At 43.1% G+C, this 20,473-nt stretch overlaps 9 protein-coding genes across 9 annotated transcripts; 4 read left to right on the forward strand and 5 right to left on the reverse strand.

Moving 5' to 3' along the window:
• Positions 1–168: 168 nt before the first annotated feature.
• BDBG_05576 (uncharacterized protein) lies at positions 169–947 on the forward strand (the record flags this gene model as incomplete). The annotated part of the gene is made up of 4 exons (XM_002624022.2): positions 169–215; positions 284–373; positions 559–767; positions 847–947. The coding sequence occupies 4 exons, from the start codon at positions 169–171 to the stop codon at positions 945–947; spliced, it is 447 nt and encodes a 148-aa protein (XP_002624068.2).
• A 157-nt stretch (positions 948–1,104) lies between these two features.
• On the reverse strand, positions 1,105–4,738 carry BDBG_05577 (phosphoribosylamidoimidazole- succinocarboxamidesynthase). The gene is made up of 3 exons (XM_002624023.2): positions 3,944–4,738; positions 3,772–3,869; positions 1,105–3,707 (listed from the first exon to the last, which is right to left on the reverse strand). The coding sequence occupies exons 1-3, from the start codon at positions 4,407–4,409 to the stop codon at positions 2,544–2,546; spliced, it is 1,728 nt and encodes a 575-aa protein (XP_002624069.1). The 5' UTR covers positions 4,410–4,738; the 3' UTR covers positions 1,105–2,543.
• BDBG_05578 (cytoplasm protein) lies at positions 4,494–9,649 on the forward strand. The gene is made up of 9 exons (XM_002624024.2): positions 4,494–4,973; positions 5,035–5,050; positions 5,113–5,135; positions 5,198–5,315; positions 5,370–5,469; positions 5,527–6,967; positions 7,025–7,121; positions 7,186–7,971; positions 8,034–9,649. Exons 1-9 carry the CDS (start codon positions 4,850–4,852, stop codon positions 8,395–8,397), a joined length of 3,069 nt encoding a protein of 1,022 aa, XP_002624070.1. The 5' UTR covers positions 4,494–4,849; the 3' UTR covers positions 8,398–9,649.
• BDBG_17282 (uncharacterized protein) lies at positions 8,687–8,923 on the reverse strand (the record flags this gene model as incomplete). The annotated part of the gene is made up of 1 exon (XM_031725039.1): positions 8,687–8,923. One exon carries the CDS (start codon positions 8,921–8,923, stop codon positions 8,687–8,689), a length of 237 nt encoding a protein of 78 aa, XP_031579054.1.
• On the reverse strand, positions 8,936–9,655 carry BDBG_17283 (uncharacterized protein; the record flags this gene model as incomplete). The annotated part of the gene is made up of 2 exons (XM_031725040.1): positions 8,936–9,339; positions 9,454–9,655. The coding sequence occupies 2 exons, from the start codon at positions 9,653–9,655 to the stop codon at positions 8,936–8,938; spliced, it is 606 nt and encodes a 201-aa protein (XP_031579055.1).
• Positions 9,656–10,641: 986 nt separating this feature from the next.
• BDBG_05580 (mitochondrion organization and biogenesis protein) lies at positions 10,642–11,773 on the forward strand (the record flags this gene model as incomplete). Its single annotated transcript, XM_002624026.2, has 1 exon — positions 10,642–11,773. One exon carries the CDS (start codon positions 10,642–10,644, stop codon positions 11,500–11,502), a length of 861 nt encoding a protein of 286 aa, XP_002624072.2. The 3' UTR covers positions 11,503–11,773.
• A 47-nt stretch (positions 11,774–11,820) lies between these two features.
• On the forward strand, positions 11,821–14,818 carry BDBG_05581 (intracellular protein transporter). Its single transcript, XM_031722224.1, has 3 exons — positions 11,821–12,629; positions 12,690–13,709; positions 13,779–14,818. Exons 1-3 carry the CDS (start codon positions 12,095–12,097, stop codon positions 14,660–14,662), a joined length of 2,439 nt encoding a protein of 812 aa, XP_031579056.1. The 5' UTR covers positions 11,821–12,094; the 3' UTR covers positions 14,663–14,818.
• A 178-nt stretch (positions 14,819–14,996) lies between these two features.
• Positions 14,997–15,661, reverse strand: BDBG_17284 (uncharacterized protein). Its single transcript, XM_031725041.1, has one exon. The coding sequence runs from the start codon at positions 15,587–15,589 to the stop codon at positions 15,317–15,319; it is 273 nt and encodes a 90-aa protein (XP_031579057.1). The 5' UTR covers positions 15,590–15,661; the 3' UTR covers positions 14,997–15,316.
• Positions 15,662–15,670: 9 nt separating this feature from the next.
• BDBG_17285 (uncharacterized protein) lies at positions 15,671–16,943 on the reverse strand (the record flags this gene model as incomplete). The annotated part of the gene is made up of 1 exon (XM_031725042.1): positions 15,671–16,943. Exon 1 carries the CDS (start codon positions 16,829–16,831, stop codon positions 15,671–15,673), a length of 1,161 nt encoding a protein of 386 aa, XP_031579058.1. The 5' UTR covers positions 16,832–16,943.
• Positions 16,944–20,473: the final 3,530 nt, after the last annotated feature.

Raw genomic sequence — 20,473 nt, forward strand, 5'->3', positions numbered from 1 at the left:
CTGAGAGCAGATTATTTCGCCCGGATTCTCAGCTGGCTCTGGTTTCATCTATCACCGCCTCACTTGTCTCTCTGGTTCTTCACCTCTCTAATTTCGAAGCTACAACCAAACACCCTTTATACAGAACTCCACCGGTTTCACCGGCTCTCCACTACACACGCCGCAAATATGTCCGACATAGAAGAAGAATGGAAGCCTACTGGACGGCCTCAATCGTACGTACTATCTGCTCGTGATCATTCTATTTATTTGTAAAGCTTTGTTGTTGACCAATCCAACGTAGAACTATGGCCCGCTCCCTTGCTGCTGCCCTTGATAACGCCTTCATGCTGGACAGTGAGGTCGACAGCCTGACACAATCTGTTCACTATAAGTACGCCTATCAACATTCAATCAAGCATTCAATCAGCTCTCTGGCAGTTTACAAATGATATCATGGAGACACTGCGATAAAAATCAACACAAAAAAATACGTCTACAATACGATGGAGCTCACACCTATCCTGCGGGTTCTACCTCTCCGCATTTGCTGATAATTATTTTTCTGTGCTTTTCCAGGCAACAAATGGTCACGATTCAAAACCGCGAGCTGGAGGCCCTGGAAGCAAGAATCCGGGAAGCTGAAATGCGCCTAAAAGAATCAAGTTCCCGATCTGCCTCCCCGGAGGAACAAGCTTCCAATAATAACGCACAAAACGGCTCGGATAGAAGAGAGGGCGACATGGCAGGGCCATTCCCATCAGGCCAGGATGCGGAGAAAAGACATGGTCAGTCGCTACTATCATCTCCTACCTACTTCAGAAAGCCACCAATCGGACGAGGGATTCACGGATAGTTTGACTTCAGCAGCTTCGTCCAGCGATGCCAACGATAGCACAAATCGCGGCGACGGTCCCACCAGAGACGACACGAAAGAGAGGGAAAAGAGCGTAGATCGAAATTCGTAACAAAGATAATGTGAACGAGAAGGGCCTTCTTCATTTTTCTCACATAGCCATTCTGTTCCTTGTCTCTCTGTCCGAAGACCGTCCGCAGCGACTGGGCAAGCAATACTGGAGTATGCCGCTTTTATCAGCCACACGAATTAAGAAATACGTCTTTTGATTTCCATCGGCGTGCAGACTACCCTTGCCTTTTCCATTCCATTTCCTCCCAACAGCTTGCACCAAGATATTATAGGGTACAGTTTCTGCTTCCATTTTCTGATTCTTCGTCCTTTCTTTCATTCTTTGTTTTGTGCTTGGGTTTTTTACTTTTCTGCCCAGCTACTTTTATTATTTTAAACCAGTCAATGCCTCACGCTGCGTCGTACATACACACATAGCATACCATATACCCCATCCCATCCCGTCGTTGAAGGCCCCTTCCCAATTTTGTTCACGGTCTTTTTTTTTTTTTTTTTCCTCGCCCTCCGGTTCCATTTAAACCCATTCCAGTCATTTAATTTCTTTTCAAGACCCCCACCATTTCATTCATTCTTTCTCACCCCTATATAACTCGTTTTAATACTAGCACTTCGCTCATCTCCTATCCTTCCCCCCCCCTTCCCTCTTTCCAACTTGCTCCAGCTCCAAGGCGCAATTTCTGTCACCCTCTATTCCACAGATATACGTATGCAACAACGTTCGCTCTCTTTCCTTCAATGTCTTCCTTTTTATGCGTCACCTTTTCACTTTGCATTTTCTTTCTCCGCTTTACAGTTAAAGCCTTTGGGCCATCCGATGGACCATAGCTGGTTTATCCCCTCCCTCGAATAATACCTATTAATTCTTTTGTACATAAGCTAGAATCGAAAATGGAAGCAGCTGATTGGCCATCCCTCAAGCTGCGGTAAGCGGAAGCCATAAATAAAATGGGGACACAGCTGCCATTAAGAAGTAGACTTCTAAGAGTGATGCAGGCGCTCTACGTCCCCTCAATAAAATAAAATAAAATCGCGAGTATAGCATCCCTTGCGAAACAATGACCATGTGATAGGGGCGAATGAAGGAGTTAGGGGCTTGAACGATCAGGTGTGGGGTGGTGCGGTCTCGTGCTGGTATATCCTCCCTGATAGTCGTCGGTGGCGGTTTTATTAGACTTGGGCGCAAAGAAGCACTCGTGAACACTGGCTGGATCAAGGTCTTCAGTCAGACTGTATTAACGAGGTATTCTTCGATCATCTGCCTCTACGTTCCTTCAAAATATGCTGCATCCGTATCTAGTACTCCGTACTGCTCCCGCGCCCATGACATACATCGGAATCCAAATGAACAACGTTTTGTCCTAGTCTTAAGGAATTTGGGTATCTAAAATACTGCTTGCTGCACTCTTCATAGTCATGTGTATAGAATCTTGCAATAACTTGCAATAGTCAGGATACAGGCCAGCGTGTCTCCTGCTCGGTCACCAGAAGGACACGTGCGGTGGGGTTGAAAGAGCGTTCGCAGTGAACTTCATTTTGTCTAAATCTAGCAACTCCAATCAGAGTCTATCTTAAAAAGTTCGAAATATAAAATGCCAATTCATTAGGACTTAAAAAATACGTCTTTTCATGGTTTCATTCATTTCGCCATCTGCTCAAAATACTTCTCCCACCCGATTTCCCTCATCTTGGCCCCCTTAATATCCAGATTCTCCACCTTGGCATTTTTCGCATACTCCTCTACTTTCTTCCGTAATTGTCCATCAAATGCACCTAGTATCCGCGCTGCAAGAAGCGCCGCGTTGATACTATTATTAATCCCCACAGTTGCAACGGGAACGCCTCTTGGCATTTGCACAATGCTATACAAACTATCAACACCGTCTAGCGAGCTCCCTTTGACTGGAACTCCGATAACGGGCAGCGAGGTGTGGGCAGCCGCCATGCCAGGAAGATGCGCTGCGCCTCCTGCCGCAGCAATGATTACCTTGATGCCTCGCGAGGCAGCGGCGGAGGCGTACTCGGCCATATAGTCAGGTGTACGGTGGGCGGAGGTAATGTCAACCTCGGGATCGATGCCGAACGTGTACTTTAGAAGGTTAAGGCCGGGTATCAGCGTTTTGAGATCGCTGTCAGAACCCATCACTACCCCAATGGTGGGTTTAGGTCGAGCACCGACCGTACTAGGTGGATGGTAAAGGATGGGCGCGGTAGATATAGCGATGATAGTGTCCGTAGGGCCGAGGAGCGGTTGGACGAGCGACTCTGCTTCCTTCATTGTACGCGCGGTGATGGTAATGTGTCCCATCTTCCTCCCTGGGCGGGCGGCACCTTTGCTGTAGAGATGGATGCTAGCATTGGGGATTGAGAGGGCTCGTTCAGCGACTTTGAGATGTGAGTCTGGTGTTGAACCTCCTAGGATATTTACCATTATTGCCGGTTGGCGGATTTCGAGGCTTTGTTGAGGTATGGGGAGGTCGAGGATCGCTCTTAAGTGTGCTTCGAATTGGGAGATGGGGCAGGCTTCGATGGTATAGTGCCCTGAGTTATGGATGCGGCTGGCAAGTTCACATAGCAGGAGAGAATCATCTTCTAAGAGGAACATTTCGACGCCAAATACGCCTTTGCCTTCAAACACCGCGACTGCGTTCCTTGCCAGCTCCTGGGCTTTTTTGTCAATAGCTTCTGAGACACCCCTGGATGGGGCATATACGAGCTTGCATATTGAATCTTCCTGGACGGTTTCAACGGTGGGATAGGAGAGAACGCCGTCTTTAGTTTTAACAACCATGACAGCCAGTTCCTATATTTTGCAATGTCAACAATAGGACCGTTACTATGGACAAAACAAGCTAGGAGCTGCATACCATTCTAAAGCTTGCCCACTTTTCAGCGTATAGTGGTCGGTCTTTTAGAGCTTCCAAGGCCGCCGGCACTGAGGCCTTTGACTTAACAGTATAATTTCCTAAAATTACATACTCTGTTAGACAATGTTATAGCGAGATAATATTTGTAGAAGGAGGGATAAAAAAATCTTACCCCGTCCATCGTAAGCCAGTGTTTTTGACTTAAGCATAAGCGGGTAACCCAGCTCTTGCCCAATTGCCTCCAACTCCTCCACGGTATTGGACTTCAGTTCCTTATACTCTGCCATTGGGATGCCATAGCGCGACAGATGTTCTTTCTGCGCAAATTTATCCTGGATAATTCGAATGCTCTGCCAACTTGGTTGGACTTCCACTTGTCCCTCCACTTCCTCAAGCGCATAGGTATCCACATGTTCAATCTCTGCAGTAATAACGTCACATGAGTCTGCTAGTTTGCGCACCGATGCGCTGTCAGCAAAAGAGCCGGTGATATGTCCGCTGTGGGCGCTGATTTGTTTTGCGGGAGCGTTGTCAGCGTCTAGAATGGTCATCTGGATATTGAGGCGGTTTGCGGCCTCCATGAGCATTCTGCCCAATTGGCCACCACCAAGGACACCGACATTGCGAGATGCCAGCATTGCAAAGGTTTCCGCGTGGTAAGGGCGTTAAGCGGTTGTAGTTGTTGGAGTGGGAGTGAAACGGTAGATATTTTTTAGAGCAGGGACTCAGTCTGACCCCTCCGAGAGAATATCTTTGCCCGCAATGGCGGAAAATCTATGTTCCCTGCCCCGCGAAAGACAGCGGGCGAAACTTTGGAAGATCAGAAAGTTCCTGATTCAAGCATCTTGAATCATACAGTCAGTGGGCGCATCTCGAGCAGAAATGATCTTGATTTTATTTCGCGATAGCTGAATTGGCGTTCCATGTGTGTAGCTAGCTACGTCATTGGTTTGCACTCCAACTTGGCTCATGGGGCTGTTATATAAGCTGCCACAAAACATCACGCTCTTAAATTGCTAGGCGGGCTCTTTCCGACCATTGATTCTTTCATTCCTCCTTATATGTTATTTTGTTAACAATGGTTGCCACTGACAAGTCCGAGCACCTTTGCGAAGAGGAGAAACGCCTACATGAGGATCGAAAGCGAGTAAAGTACTGGAAGAAATGGGGCCCATATGTCTCAGAAAGGCAGTGGGCAACTGGTGAGCTGCCTCAGTCAGAACTCTTCACGAAACGCACTGCTAATAATTCGAACCGCCCTAGTTCGTGAGGACTACTCGTGAGTGCCCCCCCATAATATGCAAGAAAGTACTTCGTTTTCTAACCCATCTATCCTTCCAGCGCGGACGGAGATGCATGGAGTTGTAGGTTCTGAAACTATCATATACGGAATGCGGCAAAGGCTCACGGTTTATCTAAATTCAAGACTTCCCTCATGATCATGCTAGGTCGAGAACATTCCGTTGGGGGGAAGACGGAATTGCTGGAGTATCAGATACCCACGGCCTACAGAATATAGCATTTGCGTTCTGGAATGAGAAAGAGTATGATGCGCTTGGGAGTCCCTTGCTCTGATCGAAAGTTGCTAATTGGAGTAGCGATTTTCTTAAGGAGAGGCTCTTTGGCCTATCAAACCCGCAAGGAAACCATGGCGAGAGCATCAAAGAAGCCCATTTTCATTTGGATAATACTCCAACGGTAAGGTACATTTACTTAGCAATTTGTGAAGTTGCATGACCTAACAGTTGATTGCAGCATTCCTACATGAAATACCTGTACAAATATCCGCAAAAGAAATTCCCCTATAAAAACCTTGTGGAGGAAAATGCAAGGCGTGGGAAACAGGACAGGGAGTACCAGATTCTTGACACAGGCATTTTTGATGATAACCGGTATTGGGATATCTTCATTGAGACAGCAAAGGAAGATGAAGACGAATTGCTCTTTCGTGTCATTGCATACAACCGAGGCCCGGAACCCGCTCCGCTACACATCATTCCACACGTTTGGTTCAGGAACACATGGGGATGGGGCCGCGAGAACGGTAAAAAGCCGTCACTCAAGCAAATCGACCCATTAATGGTCCAGTCAGACCACTCCAAGCTTGGTACTCGATACATTCAACTATCACCATCACCTTCTCCCATTGCCGATACCACAGAGAACGTCATGCCTCGTTCTCTGTTCACCGAAAACGAAACCAATACCAAATTACTATACGGTAAAGATAATGACCAACCATACGTCAAGGATGCCTTCCATCGGTATATAGTTGACGATGAAAAGGAAGCCATAAACCCGGAGTGTCAGGGCACTAAGTTTGCGGCATGGTATGCTTTCGACGAAGGAGATGGTGTCCCTCCCGGGGAATGTGCTGTCGTTCGATTCCGCATATCCAAAAACAATGATATCTACGTGGATGAAGAGGTTTTGGATAACATTATCGAAAAGCGCATTGAGGAAGCAGACGAATTCTACTACCGAATCAGTCCCTTGCCGATGACGGATGATTTGAGGAATATTCAGAGGCAAGCTCTTTCGGGGATGATGTGGACAAAACAACATTATGAATTTATATGGGACCAATGGGCAGAAGGCGACCCCGGCCTCCCGCCTCCACCACCGGAACGGAAAGCAGTTCGTAACCAGAAGTGGAAACATCTACATATCGATGATGTTTTGTCCATGCCTGACTCATGGGAGTACCCTTTCTTCGCTGCGTGGGATACTGCTTTTCATTGCATTCCCCTTGCTATGGTGGATCCCGAATTTGCTAAGAAGCAGCTTGACCTCCTTACAAGGGAATGGTACATGCACCCTAATGGACAGATTCCTGCCTACGAATGGAATTTTGGAGATGTTAACCCTCCTGTTCACGCCTGGGCAGTTTTCCGGATATTCAAAATTGAAAGAAAAATGTATGGGCGACAAGACCTAGATTTCTTGGAAAGGGTGTTTCAGAAACTGCTCATGAATTTCACATGGTGGGTTAACAGAAAGGATTTTGAAGGCAAGAACGTTTTCGAGGGCGGTTTCCTAGGCTTGGATAATATTGGTCTTTTTAATAGATCCGAGCCGCTGCCAACAGGAGGTGTCCTTGAACAGGCCGACAGTACTGGATGGATGGCATTTTACTGTCTGTCGATGCTTAACATCGCATTGGAATTGGCAAAGCACCGAAGGATATATGAAGACAGTAAGTAAGCCATTAAAAAAAATTCCTTCTCGCTCTATACGCTCTAACTATTCTCAGTTGCGTCGAAATTTTTCGAGCATTTTATCCTGATTAGTGATGCGATGACTTTCAGGGTCGGAGACGAGCAATCGTCTCTATGGAACGAAGAGGATGGGTAAGCCTTTTAAGATATCCTGTAGCCGATTCTGACGCTGAGAAAATTCATTAATTCTATATAGGTTCTATTACGATGCCATTTCCTATGGAGGCCCGTGGAGCCATCAATTGCCCGTCCGATCCCTCGTGGGATTAATCCCCCTCTATGCGGTGCTTACCTTAGAACCGGAGCTTATCAACAAGTTTCCTGATTTCAAGCGACGCATGAATTGGTTTATTGATAACAAATTCGACGTCGCTGAACGCAACATAGCCAGCATGAAGCGTCGCGGTAAGGACGACCGGCTACTCCTCTCCCTAGTGAGCAAAGAGAGATTGGAGAAGATTCTTAAACGAATGCTTGACGAAACCGAATTTCTTGCGGAACATGGAATACGCTCCCTGTCGAAATATCATGCTGAACACCCTTATTCTATGGAAGTGAATGGCCAGGAGTTTAAAGTGGGATATGTACCCGGCGATTCTGACAGCGGGCTTTTTGGCGGCAATAGTAACTGGAGGGGTCCAATCTGGCTCTGTGTCAATTTTTTGTTGATCGAATCACTTCTGCGGTTTCATATGTTTTACGGGGATTCCTTCCAGGTTGAATGCCCAACTGGCTCTGGAGACTATATGAGTCTGGGCCATGTGGCTGAAGAAATCCAACATCGTTTGCAGCATCTCTTTGTCAGGGGAGATAATGATCGCAGGGCTGTCAATGATGGAAACGATACCCTTGACTTTGACCCGCACTGGAAGGATTACCTCTGGTTCCACGAATTTTTCGATGCTGATACTGGAAGAGGCCTCGGGGCATCTCATCAGTGCGGCTGGACTGGCCTGATCGCAAAGATTATACATGATACCGGGTACGTATCTCTGGCATTTGCAAGTATGAAGATCGTGCTGCTAACACCTAACCCTTGAATAGAGTTACATGCCGCCTCCCACACACTCCGCGAACTCCCACTACGGCTGCAGCGCATTATTTCGACGACATATTCTCCCGTTTCTCAAAACCCCGTCGCTCCAAGTCTCCTATGGTCCGCCGGTCTTCAGCCAGCCGCTCCATTGGCCGTCGAAGCAGTTTCACCAGCACTATACACGGTGACGAGAGCGTAAGCACCCACCCACTCGAGTCCAGTACAGGAATGCTAGGCGAGGAGGCTACACCTAGCGAGATTGATGAACAGACGAGGAATCGTGTCCACGAGCAGATTGAGCGTATGGCGAGGCGCGATTCTGTCGCTGCATATGAGGATGAATTAGGGGCTGGGGCCGACGAATCAGAATGATCTGACGTAACATGGTGTGTTTTGGAAACCGGAGTTGGCTGAATTCGTCGATATTTTATTTGTTTATTTATCTATATATTCGTTGAATTCATAGAGTTTTTGTGTAAAGGTGAAATTTGCCGCGTTGACCTATACTTGGGACTCCCTAATCGCAAAACTGACACGGTCGATTCATACTAAGAGAGTTCCTATAACAAGTCTAAACCTCTTGCTGGGCTACACGGCAATGTGCTCATAAATTGTTAAGCGACATGGCAGCAGCGTCACGGTTCGCAAGGTATCCAATGAATCAGTTAGCCTCCTCTTCGTGATCCTGAAATGGCCACTGCTCCTGAACACATCGCTCTTCCTCTAGGGTATCAGAACCATCCAGCAAAACCTGCATTAGCTCCATATTCTTCTTGATAGCGTCTTCAAAAGCCTCGGTCCTAACCCACCCATCATCGCTCATGCCCTGTAACTCTGACTTCCAGTACTCAACGAGGCCGTTCATCTGAAACCAAGTCAGTTCCTGCTCATTGTGCATTTCAACTTCAGATTAAGTGAAAGATATGGGGCATGGAACATGGTTTGGAAGTTCTGCATTGTAATGGTCCCAGTTCTCAGTTCTGTGAATTAGAGCCCCCTTTAGGCTGAAAATGTCTCCACTCCACTGTTTCTCCATTCTTTCGACGAGGTGTTGTGTTAGGAGAACACAGGCATCTCTCATTCCTGTCAGGTGCTGTTTGTTCAGGCCGCCATTAAACACCATGTAAAGATAAAATAGAACTCTGCGCCTGTGGAGTTCATCAACATGAGATTTTTCCTCCGGACTAAGTGAGTGATAGTTATCAGGGAGGACAGGTTTCTCGAGTGTTTTTGGTGGAGGGTCATCAGGGCTTTGGAGCATTGGAGGGTGTCCTGTAGCGAGTAGAAGTGGGAGCAAAGCCGCATGTTGCCAATCTATGATGCAAGAAATTTTGTGGGTTTCCGGACAAATGAATATATTCCCGGGTGTAAGATCTGAACGTAATCAATACTGTAGTTCTGGTAACGTGGTGGAAGGAGTTTCCTTACCTGGGTGGCGCAATGTCGGACGACTCAATTCATTATGGGAGTCATCCCCTAGTAGGTACGGAGCTAGAGCCTTGTACTGGCTCAGAAGTCGGAGGTGATCATTTAGGGAATTGATGCCATCAAAATTGACAGGTGGAAATCGGACTGGACTTGGTTTGCCATATATTTTCGTCCACTCAGATTCCTTTTTTCCTATAGACATTAAATAGTCTTTCAGGGATTTATTTCCCTGATGGACAGCATGTTAGATTTTTTTTTTTTTTTCTTTTCCATTTACCTCGTATGGTAGAGAAAGGGCACTGGGAAATAATTACATGGACCACGATCTATTCCCATCCCAGCACGTTTGCCGTACCAAAACATATAATCAGCCGAGGGCAAATACAAAACCGATCATCCGCGGACGACATTGTCAGATCTGCGCCCTCTGCATAGAGGTTTTGTTGAAGGTTTACTAGGAGTTGCCCTTAAGCACAGCATTGGGATTTTCTACTGTCCGTTTCAGAATGCAAGCTCCAACCGTATCCATCAAATCACATGAAAGACGGCATGCTCTTTCTTCAGCGTTCCCCCGCAACGTTGTGGAGGTCCGGCGCCTCCTGAGCCACCGAGGGCTTCAATGCCTATACCACCTATGGGGGGGATACAGCCAGCCCGTCCACCCCTGATGTATGGACATTTATAATTTTGTATGTTTGATCATGTCATCTCTATGATCGGGGTATCTTTATAAATAGAAAAGAGGTTGAAAAAGGAGAGTAGAATCTCCAGGGGGAAACAAATTATATATATATATATATATATATAAAATGAGAGTAGAGTAGTGATTTACGAAAGGATCTAAGATCGCCTGCGGATGCTGTCGTTTATTCGAGCGACCAATGCCATAGCCCTTTTTTTGCAGGACCTACTACGTAAACGCGATCTTCTGCCCCGAAGGAGCGTTCTCTTTCCAGAGAATTAAACGTAGATTTGAACCTATCTTCGATATGAAACGTGGCTCGCCTTTTTAGAACACGTAAAAGTAGCGTTCAAAAGCAACTGGGCTTATAACCTGTGGGATGTCTATCATCTACCGCGATATACATAGATCACGTGATATATATGATTTTGAAACTATACTATTTCTGGTCTAGATTGTATTCTATCTGTGTCATGAAATACATACCACGTGCATCCCAAGTCGATATGAAAGTTCTGCTCAGCAACCACCCAGACGAAACGCGCATCCTGTTTGACTACAATAAAACAATGTTGAAGTCATCCCCATTACACTCTGCATCTGTCGCATCAGGGTTGCTAAAATGCTTCTTGGGTGCCCACCCTCTCCTTCCTGCAACGTACGAAAAATGCGGTTTGACCACCTCGTGTCGACGAAGTACGACGATTCACTCCCCGGCCAAAATTTGGCAACCTCCTTCATGCCGCTATTTTAGCAAATCTCGTCCTATACTTTCGCCATTACCAGAAACGTCTGAGCAGTCATCGCCCAGCTACTTGTCAACCGCCAACAAACCTCCTGGAACTGACGAACAGGGGCTCAAATCCGATCGCGGAGATATTAATTCCGATTCTAAATCAACTAGCAAGACCTCCCGTTCTAAAAAATCAAATGTCCCTCGCAGTTCAAAATCTACAACACAGAAACGGGAAAAACCAGAGAAGCCTCGGGAACTAGAACCTTGGCAAATACAGAAACAAGCTTTAAAGAAGAAGTTCCCTGAGGGATGGAATCCGCGAAAGCGCCTTCACCCAGATACCCTCGATACTATCCGACATTTACACCAACAGGACCCAAACATATATTCGACCCCTGCCCTCGCACAGGAATTCAAGGTGTCTCCAGAAGCAATTCGGCGCATCTTAAAAAGCAAATGGCAACCGACTCCGGAGGTTGCTGCAGAACGGCGGGAACGGTGGGAAAAACGCCGGAAACGAATTTGGAACCAGCTGTCGGAAATTGGGGTTCGACCGCACAGGCCAAGCTTTGCTGATGTTTCAGATACTAAAGTCCTTGAAAAAAAGCGCCGCACCGTCGGCTCAAAGTGACATAGCTGGTTAATATTTTTTGGAGCATGGCGTACTACGGAGTTCATTTGTAGGTTGATGTTAGCTGGGTTGAGAAATGCCCCCAAAACCAGGATAAATATGCCTGAGACGTATATTGTACGATACCATATCCCATTGTTGTAATATATAATTGAAGATTTTAAAACGAATACACCCATGCAGTTGTTGATGGCAAGTTGAACAACTACACTTCAAGAACTGGAGCTTGTGCGCCATAGCTGGGCGCTAAGCGCGTCAGCCACACTTCCGCGGTAAACGCCTCTTCCCCAACTGAGCAACTGATGTAGTTGTACCAGACAAAGACCGCACTCGGTTTGTCTTTGGCATCCTCCTTACCAATTTAACATGATAATATTTACAATAGGTGCTAACGGCCTGCTCCTACTATAATGTCTGCTTACATATCCTTGAATTGTTCCTCACTGTCAGCTACGACAGCATGCCCCCTCTCGTAGCCACCCTACATCATACTACTCGTTTAATCCCCGACAGCCCCCTCTCCCATTTCCGATCCATAGTGGAGCTTAACGAATAACGACCTGCCGATGCCGTGATATATGCCGCCCTCGTCATGCAGTCAGACATCCAGGTGTTTGTGCGATGGAAAGAGCAAACGATATTCGCAGGAGAGGATGTCGACTGCACCATCACCTTCAAGAATGTTACCCCAGGCGACTCCAACACAGATCTCTGCGCATATCAGAGGCACACCAGAAGAGGCTCGCGCCCGATGAATGGAGTTGTTAGTGGAGGAAACTATTCACCTGCGAAATCCTTGAACCCGTTTTCTTTCAATAATCGACGTTCGGCAGCCGCAAGCCCCCGGAATCGACAGCATGGTTTCGACAAGTTCCATCGTACGGCGGCATCTATGAGCTCCCCGCTCTCCCTAAGCCACAGTTTCCCGCCGCCGACTACCGCGAATAACAATGGTGTACAAAGCCCAGGACATAGACACAAAAGATCTGTTTCTATCATATCCCTAGAACCAGAAAAACAGGGGGCGCCCGCTGTTAACCAGAGGATGGGGAATGCCCATTCCAGATCTGCAAGCTTTCAGGTGTTTTCAAAAAGGAATGAGCTATATGGGGAGAGCCCTCATCCTGGTAATTTTCTCCTACTTGGGATAGAAAGTAAGTTCGGTTTATACTAACAACAACTGATAGCTTCACGCCCATCACACTACCGCATTTCACCAAACGACTCAACGCCAAATTTGTCGATACCAAACCATAACAGCGGTCCGGAGCGAAGTCGGCTGCCCACACAGCCTCCATCAATATCAAACCCAATTCAGCGGGATCCGGGACGGCGCCCACCTCCCCTCCCAACTGATTTTAAGTTTCCACAGGCCCCTCCAACACCCAGTGATACCCTACCTAGCACAAATGCTTCGCCTGTCTCCACCGCTCCGCGCACCTTAAATACAAAGGATGGTCCTATCCTAGAACCGCCTACTCGGTTGGCTCCTGCTACGAAAATCCTCTCCACCTCTAGCATGAATGGAAGCACGCGAAGCAGTGGAGAGTTCTATCCTATGAGCAACAATTCAACCGAGACACTCGAGTCAGAGTATGTGACATATCCTGCAAATAAATCCCAACTGCCGATCCGGCATAGACGGCATTATTCCAACATGGAAGCTGTTGGAAAACTTAGTAAAAACAATTCCCAGACACTGCTCATGGGATACGCCCAAATTAGCGCCTCATTTACCGTTGACGGGTCGTTAATAAATCAGGCTCTATTCGAAGAAGTGAAACGCAAGGGTGTTGTGGGTAATCCAGCGCGAAGCGATGTTCCTCACAAAGCTGAGAAGGCCCGGAATGGGTTTTGGGGAACGCTTGGAGGATGGAATAATTTGAGCGATTCGCTATCTACATTACTCTCCAGTAGCGAACTCGATGGATTAAGAGACATGAGGGGTGTTGCCTCCTCCCAGGCCATTCCCCTGCTTTCCACGCCGCAGTCTCTCCTGTTTGTGGACTTGCGGTTGAATCCCGGCGAGGAGAAGACATTTTCCTTTGCATTTACCTTGCCCAGGGGCTTACCAGCGAGCCATAAGGGGAAAGCAATCAAGATTTCTTATAATTTGGTGATTGGCACACAACGGGCGATAAACCCAAAAGAACCCCAGAAAGTTCATCGAATAAACGTTCCCTTCCGAGTCCTCAGTGGAGTTGACGGTGAGTGCGGTCTATTATTTGCAATGCATGAGATACACTTATTGACTATTGCTTACAAAATTATTTAAGCCCAAGGAGGTGTTCTAGGCCACGACTTGATGAGACCATACGTGTTGCTTCGAGATGAAGCTCGTGTGCAAAAGGTCGAAAACGTCCCTACGCGCCCTGCCAAGGAAAAGAGTATCAGCGCAAAATCATGGAATTCGGCTTCAGGGTTTCTATCTTACGTCGATGAGATTTTGGATCGCCGTGTTAGGCCCGAATCATTCAGCTCAACAACCTCCGCGATAGATCCTCGCCTCAGTCTTTTCTCCCCCACAGGACAATTTTCCTGTAAAGATGCAATCGAGTTGGCCATTTTGCGAAGTAATCAATCCTCGACTTCGGACCGAAGTGCCAATAGGTTTGAGATAACCCGCAACGGACGACGGATTGCAGTCATAATATTGAACCGACCGGCTCATCGGCTAGGAGAAACGGTCATTGCCACAATAGATTTCTCGGGTTCTGCATTACCTTGTTACTCGTTGCGAGGCTCCCTGGAAACGACCGAGAAGGTGAGCCCGACGATTGCCCTCCGCTCCAACGCAAGCATTACGCGCGCGACACGAAAGATTCATGCCAGCTGCTTTGAAAACACATTATTCGCTACAAGGGTGGTATTTACGCCCTCGATTCCTGTCTCCGCAACGCCGACTATTATCACCTCAGGAGTAAATCTAGAATGGGAGCTTCGCTTCGAATTCGTGACCTGCAGCGCGCTTGATGATGATGAAATCGGGGCGTCCGGAATCAACCTGTTGGAGAAGGTGGAACGGGATGATAGAGGCACAGTCTTGGCCTCGTTGGAAAGTATATCCTGCGAATCATTCGAGGTTGTGATTCCGTTGACTGTGTATGGAGGCAGCGTTCAGGAGCCCGCCGGGGAGGAGCTGCAAGGTGTTCCGATCTAGAAAAGGACGGTTAACTTTTGAGTCTTTATTGAATTGTAGTTTAACTTTTAGGTGTCATGAAGATATACAAGGGCGAACGCACGGTGCTAGGATTTCATACTTATTTTCAACCTTTTTTTCTCAATTTTTTCTTTTTCTTAATTTTTTCTTTTTCTTTTTTTTTAATTTATTTATTAATTAATTTATTTGATGAAGGTGTTCTTAGAGTTAGTTTATTGAGATTACAAGAGGCTAGCTGCTACATGGCCTTTTATTGTAGAATAGTTGAAGGTTGTATTGATAGCTATCTACTCCGTAATTAGGAGTGATTTGTGAGAGAGGTTGAATGTGGTTGGTTGTTGTTATCTAACTAGTAGCTAGTGAAAGCTAAATATATGTGTGTGGGTCACGTGGGTTAGGGCTTGTGTAGTAGCTCCAACACCCCCCCATGCTACGCAGGCCAGTTAACCCACGCAGCCAAAAGCGCCCAAATCATTCAAATCTGCAATAATAATTAATTACACAAAGTAGAGTCTAGTTTTCTCATAAGGACTAGCTCCATACATGCAAATACACGCGAATATGCAAGAAAAAACACTCAAATCCGTCCTTCCTGTATCTGTATTACCCCCCCAGTCATCTGAACACTGCGGGGTCTCATTTCTCATATTTTTGTCATTTTATTGTTATTGTTATCGTGGTTATCATATAGGCACACTCGGTGGCCTGGTTATCATGGGTTATCGTGGTTATCATATAGGCACACTCGGTGGCCTGGTTATCGTGGGTTATCGTGGTTATCATATAGGCACACTCGGTGGCCTGGTTATCATGGGTTATTGTGGTTATCATATAGGCACACTCGGTGGCCTGGTTATCGTGGGTTATCATGGTTATCATATAGGCACACTCGGTGGCCTGGTTATCGTGGGTTATCATGGTTATCATGGGGTATCATCTTTATCCTGGGTTATCATATGGGCATTCAACAGCCCGGGTATCATGGTTATCGGTATCATGGTTATCATTTTAGTAGACATGCTCAACAGTGGTGTATGTAGGCGCTGAGCTTTCATTATTATTCTTTGTTCTATCCTTCCAATCAACAGGACGCTTTTCAGGGTGTGTGAACCAGCAGTAAGGCTCTTCATGGTCATCCTGCTTGCAGTGAGTGCACTTCTTGTTGTTCTTCTTATTATCCTTATCCTTCTTGATGGTGTCTTTGGCATTCTTTGTGTCATCTCTGGCATTTTTGTCATCCAACGGCAGGCGGAGTAGTATATCTCTGTAGAGATCAAGGAAATCATCTTCTAGTGATGTGACATTATCATCCTTTGCTGCATAGTTCATGCAATCTCTGATAAAGGTTGACCACTTCTTGGTGAGGCCGTTGAGAAGCTTGTCAAAGAATATGAAGTTGGGGATATTAGCATATTCAAGGTGGATATACTCAACGCGGATTGCAAGTAGGTGTTCTATGAACAAGTGGTTGGAGCCATCATAGGTGGCAGTTGCACTGATATCATTGAATTCCTTGAACAGGAGGGCTCTGCAGATTTCCACCTGTTCTGAAAAGAATGCTGCTATGGCATTCCATAGAGCAGCAGAACTCAGGGAATCTTGAAGTATAGTAAAAAGAGATTTGGCTTCAATAGAAACAGAAGACCATACAAAATTGTATAGCCAGGAGTTGCATTCCTCCCAGAATCGTTTCATATCCTTAGAGGCATTCTTCAAGGGCTTGCTAGTGAGGATATCTTCTGTATGAGATTGCTTGACAACAAGCAGGATCTCTTCCTTCCAAATGGAGTAATCAGATGTTGATTTGAGAAGACCTGGTTTTTGAAGGTATTTGATGTGTTCGCGGAATTCTTGGAGGACTCTGCTCAGTGCAGGGGTATCCCCTTGATTCTGAAGGTAAGCAGCAAGATCAGGGCTTAGATCATTGCCATCATTGACAGTAGCTGTAGCAGTAGGATTGCTAGAAGCTCTCATCTGGTGTAGTTCTTCATTCATCTGGGCAATATGTCGCCTCAAGGCAGCAGCTTCATCAGCCATATTGTTGTTATCTTGATTATTGTTATTGTGTGGTGGTTTTCTCGCGGTTATTGGGGTTGGAAAGGATTCAGGTGCAGTAGTTTGATTCTCTGGGGTTTCTTCATGATTGGTTGATCTCGTATTGACAGGCATTTGATATGAGGTATTTGAATGAAAGAAGCAGCTATTTGAAAAGCTTATTGTATGATTATTGCATGGTTATAACACTTCATAGAAGTGCAAGGGCTTCATAACCTGTGAGAGAGGTTGAATGTGATTGGTTGTTGTTATCTAACTAGTAGCTAGTGAAAGCTAAATATATGTGTGTGGGTCACGTGGGTTAGGGCTTTGTTGGTGATTACTACACCTACCCTAGTCACGTGCCACCCCAACCTATTCATTTAGTGTAACTCGCGTAGTTAGATTACAACACAACAACGTTATCCTCCAAGAGGTTATGTATGTAGCATCCGCCCTAGTGGCGTTGCCGTAGCGACCGCTCCGCCTACACATGATCTCATATGTAATATATATAGCTAGCTCTTCCTACATGAATACAACAGATTAACTATTCCACAGATTATAGCCTGAATAGCACATTTTTACAAAGGATTACATTTTTTTTACTTTTATTTAAAAACACCTGTGTAAGCATTGAATGTGTTCATTCTGAATAGGAGAATTCTTTTACTATATTTACATTGCATATTACAAGTGTATCTGCTTAATCAGTGATTGAAATAGCAGAACTCTTCAGTATAATATAACATGTTTTTTTTCTTTTCAATTTCTTCATTCAACTCTTCTTTGACTGATGAGTGATATGTCTATGTCACAGAGTGATAGAAGAAGAACTTTACATTTACATTCTCACACTCAGACATCTATCAACAAAGAATCAGAGAAAATAGATACTATATAATACACAGAAGTTATAGAAGAGATTATGAAGTCATCTATAAACAGCAGAGTAGATCATGAATCAGATAATAATATCTCAAGCTTATAAGCAATGTGTATAGAAGTGTGACACACAAGTATCATATCTAGAATGAGTTTAGATAATATAATATTAATAATATTCAATAATCTGATAACATTCTGTGACAGAATGAGTATATATTAAGTAGTTATCTCTGCAGTAGATGATTTCAAATCTGAGATCTACAGATATCAAAAGAATGTTCAAAAAGTCATGAATATCAAAACTGTAATTATATTTAATAATAATAACTATGAGATCTGATATACAGAAATTCTTGCAGATACTGAAGTTATTAACAGATTTAATATTCTTACAAAGAATTAATATATCTGTTCAGAAGACATCAGTCAAGACATATTAAGTGCTGAAAAATGAAGTATTTATATTAAAGTACTGTATCAATGTATGTTACAGTTCTTATTAAAATCTGTATATATAATTATTGAAACTCTTGAGCCAGATAATACAGCTGCACTATAAGAAAGAATTAGAGTTGAATATACTGTCTCACTTACAGAGAAATGTATGAATATTGTGAAAGAATTCATTATCTTATATATCAGAGATAACAATTATCTAGTATTTTAGAGAAGATTTCATTATCTAGTTACATATTATAAGAAATTGATAAATAACTTAGAAGACTTCTATTATAATCTCTTTCTTATTAATTTGAAGAAGCATCAAAAGTCTTTTATTAAAATATATTTAAATAATTTCTATATATCTGATCAGAACTCTATACACAACATTGATATTAATAATCTCATAAAACAGTTGATAAATTATATAAGTAAGTTTAAGAATGAAAATTCTAAGTCTTAGTAAGTTAATACAACTATTATAACTCTCTCTACATTATTTATACACAGTTTCAAATGTGAGATATACAGTTCAAGATAACACTGAAAAAACATCTATTGATATCTGTATTCAGAACTTGCTACTGAACAGTGATATGAGTTAAATAAGAAATATATCATTACATCTGAGAAGAATAATAGTAATAATACTAGTATCAGCAGACATGATAAGTGTAAGAGTAAAAAGAAGAATAAAGATAATAAGAAGAAGGAATTCTCTGATCTTATGATCTCATAATCTGTAGCTGTTAACACAGTAATTGCTTTTTCAGTAACTATTGATATAATAAGCAAATCTTGATTTCTTGACACATGTGTAAGTTTTCATATAACAGATGAAAAGCAGTTTCTCATTCAGCAGAAGATGTATAATGATAATATGAAGATTTACACAGTGAATGAAGATTACAGTTATATTAAAGAGATCAGTGATCTTCTTCTAAAATCTGAAAAAGAAAATATCACTGTTCATAATATTTATTATATTCTCAATCTCACAGTCAATCTATTATCATTCATCAGGTTGAAGAATCAGAATTTTTAATATAAGCTTTTAAGCTCAAACACCTCATTCTATTTCATTATTAAAGTATTAAGTGAAGTGATATTCACTGCAATCTATACATCTTAAAACTCAATTTATAAAATAGTTGAAAGAATGTCAGAAGTTAATATATATTATAAGTCTAAAGCAGTCTACTTCACAGTGAAATTATATATATATAATAATAACTATGCTAAAGTCATGACTACTATTAGTAATAATAATCTCACTGTTAATCAATCTCAATATCAAGAATTATCTACAACTGTGAAAACACTTGCAGAGTGATATATTAATCTGAGATATATACATATAAGAGCTATTATAGTATTGACAAAGAATTCACTATCTAGTATCTATATCAAAGATATTAAGATTAATTTCTTTTATAACATCTGCATTAAAGTGAGTATGATATGTAAATACTCAATCACTCTCATATCACAGACAGTATACTCAATGAAGCAGATTTATATTAATCTTACAGATGACAGATGAATGTTAAGTGAGTCTATAGATTACTCTATTGAATCACAGCAGAGTAATAAATATTACATGTTAATCACAGATGATATGATCAGATATAAATGAATCTATTTCTTACACATCAAGAATCAAGCTTATAATTATTATATACACTGAGTTCAATTCATGAAGAATCTAGGTTTTACTGCATCAGTATATATCAGAACTGATATTAATAATATATTCAGATTTATAAAGATTACAGCATTGTTCATCAATCATGACACAGTATAAAAATCAACTACTTCTTAATTATCATACTAAGATGATGTGTCTGAGCATGAAATATGTATGATTATAACCTGCATCAGAGCAGTTCTTATCAGTAAGAAGATTCTGAAGAAATTCTGAACAGACATTCTGAAAATAGTTATTTTAATTATAAATAATACACTCATGTCTACAGTTCTATATAATGAAAAGTATTGATCTGCAGTTGTAGATGATGATAGTAAAGAAGCTGTTCATAGCTTTTATACAATTTCTTTTTCAATATTGATAAACATTCTGCTGCAGATCACACATTTCTATAAGTTTGAAACTGATGTTTTTACTCATCTTCATGAATCACAGAAGCTGTTAAATAAGTTATTCACACAGATTAATTTATATAAGCTTATTGAATTTCACAGATATTCAATCTATCACTTATGAAGTTCTATAACAGATAAAATTATTAATACAAGTGATGTGATTTTCCCTGTAAAAGTGTAAGAAATACTGAAGATTACTATAACTACTACAACTGCAGTAACTGACACTGTTTCTATTATCTATTTAATGAAGGATTTTAATATTTCTGAATTGATAAGTACAGATTGAATACAGCTGATAAAGATATTTACAGCTTATACTTTTATTCTCATTACTAATTCTCT

This window comes from Blastomyces gilchristii (assembly GCF_000003855.2).
Source record: "Blastomyces gilchristii SLH14081 genomic scaffold supercont1.11, whole genome shotgun sequence".
NCBI lineage: Eukaryota > Fungi > Ascomycota > Eurotiomycetes > Onygenales > Ajellomycetaceae > Blastomyces > Blastomyces gilchristii.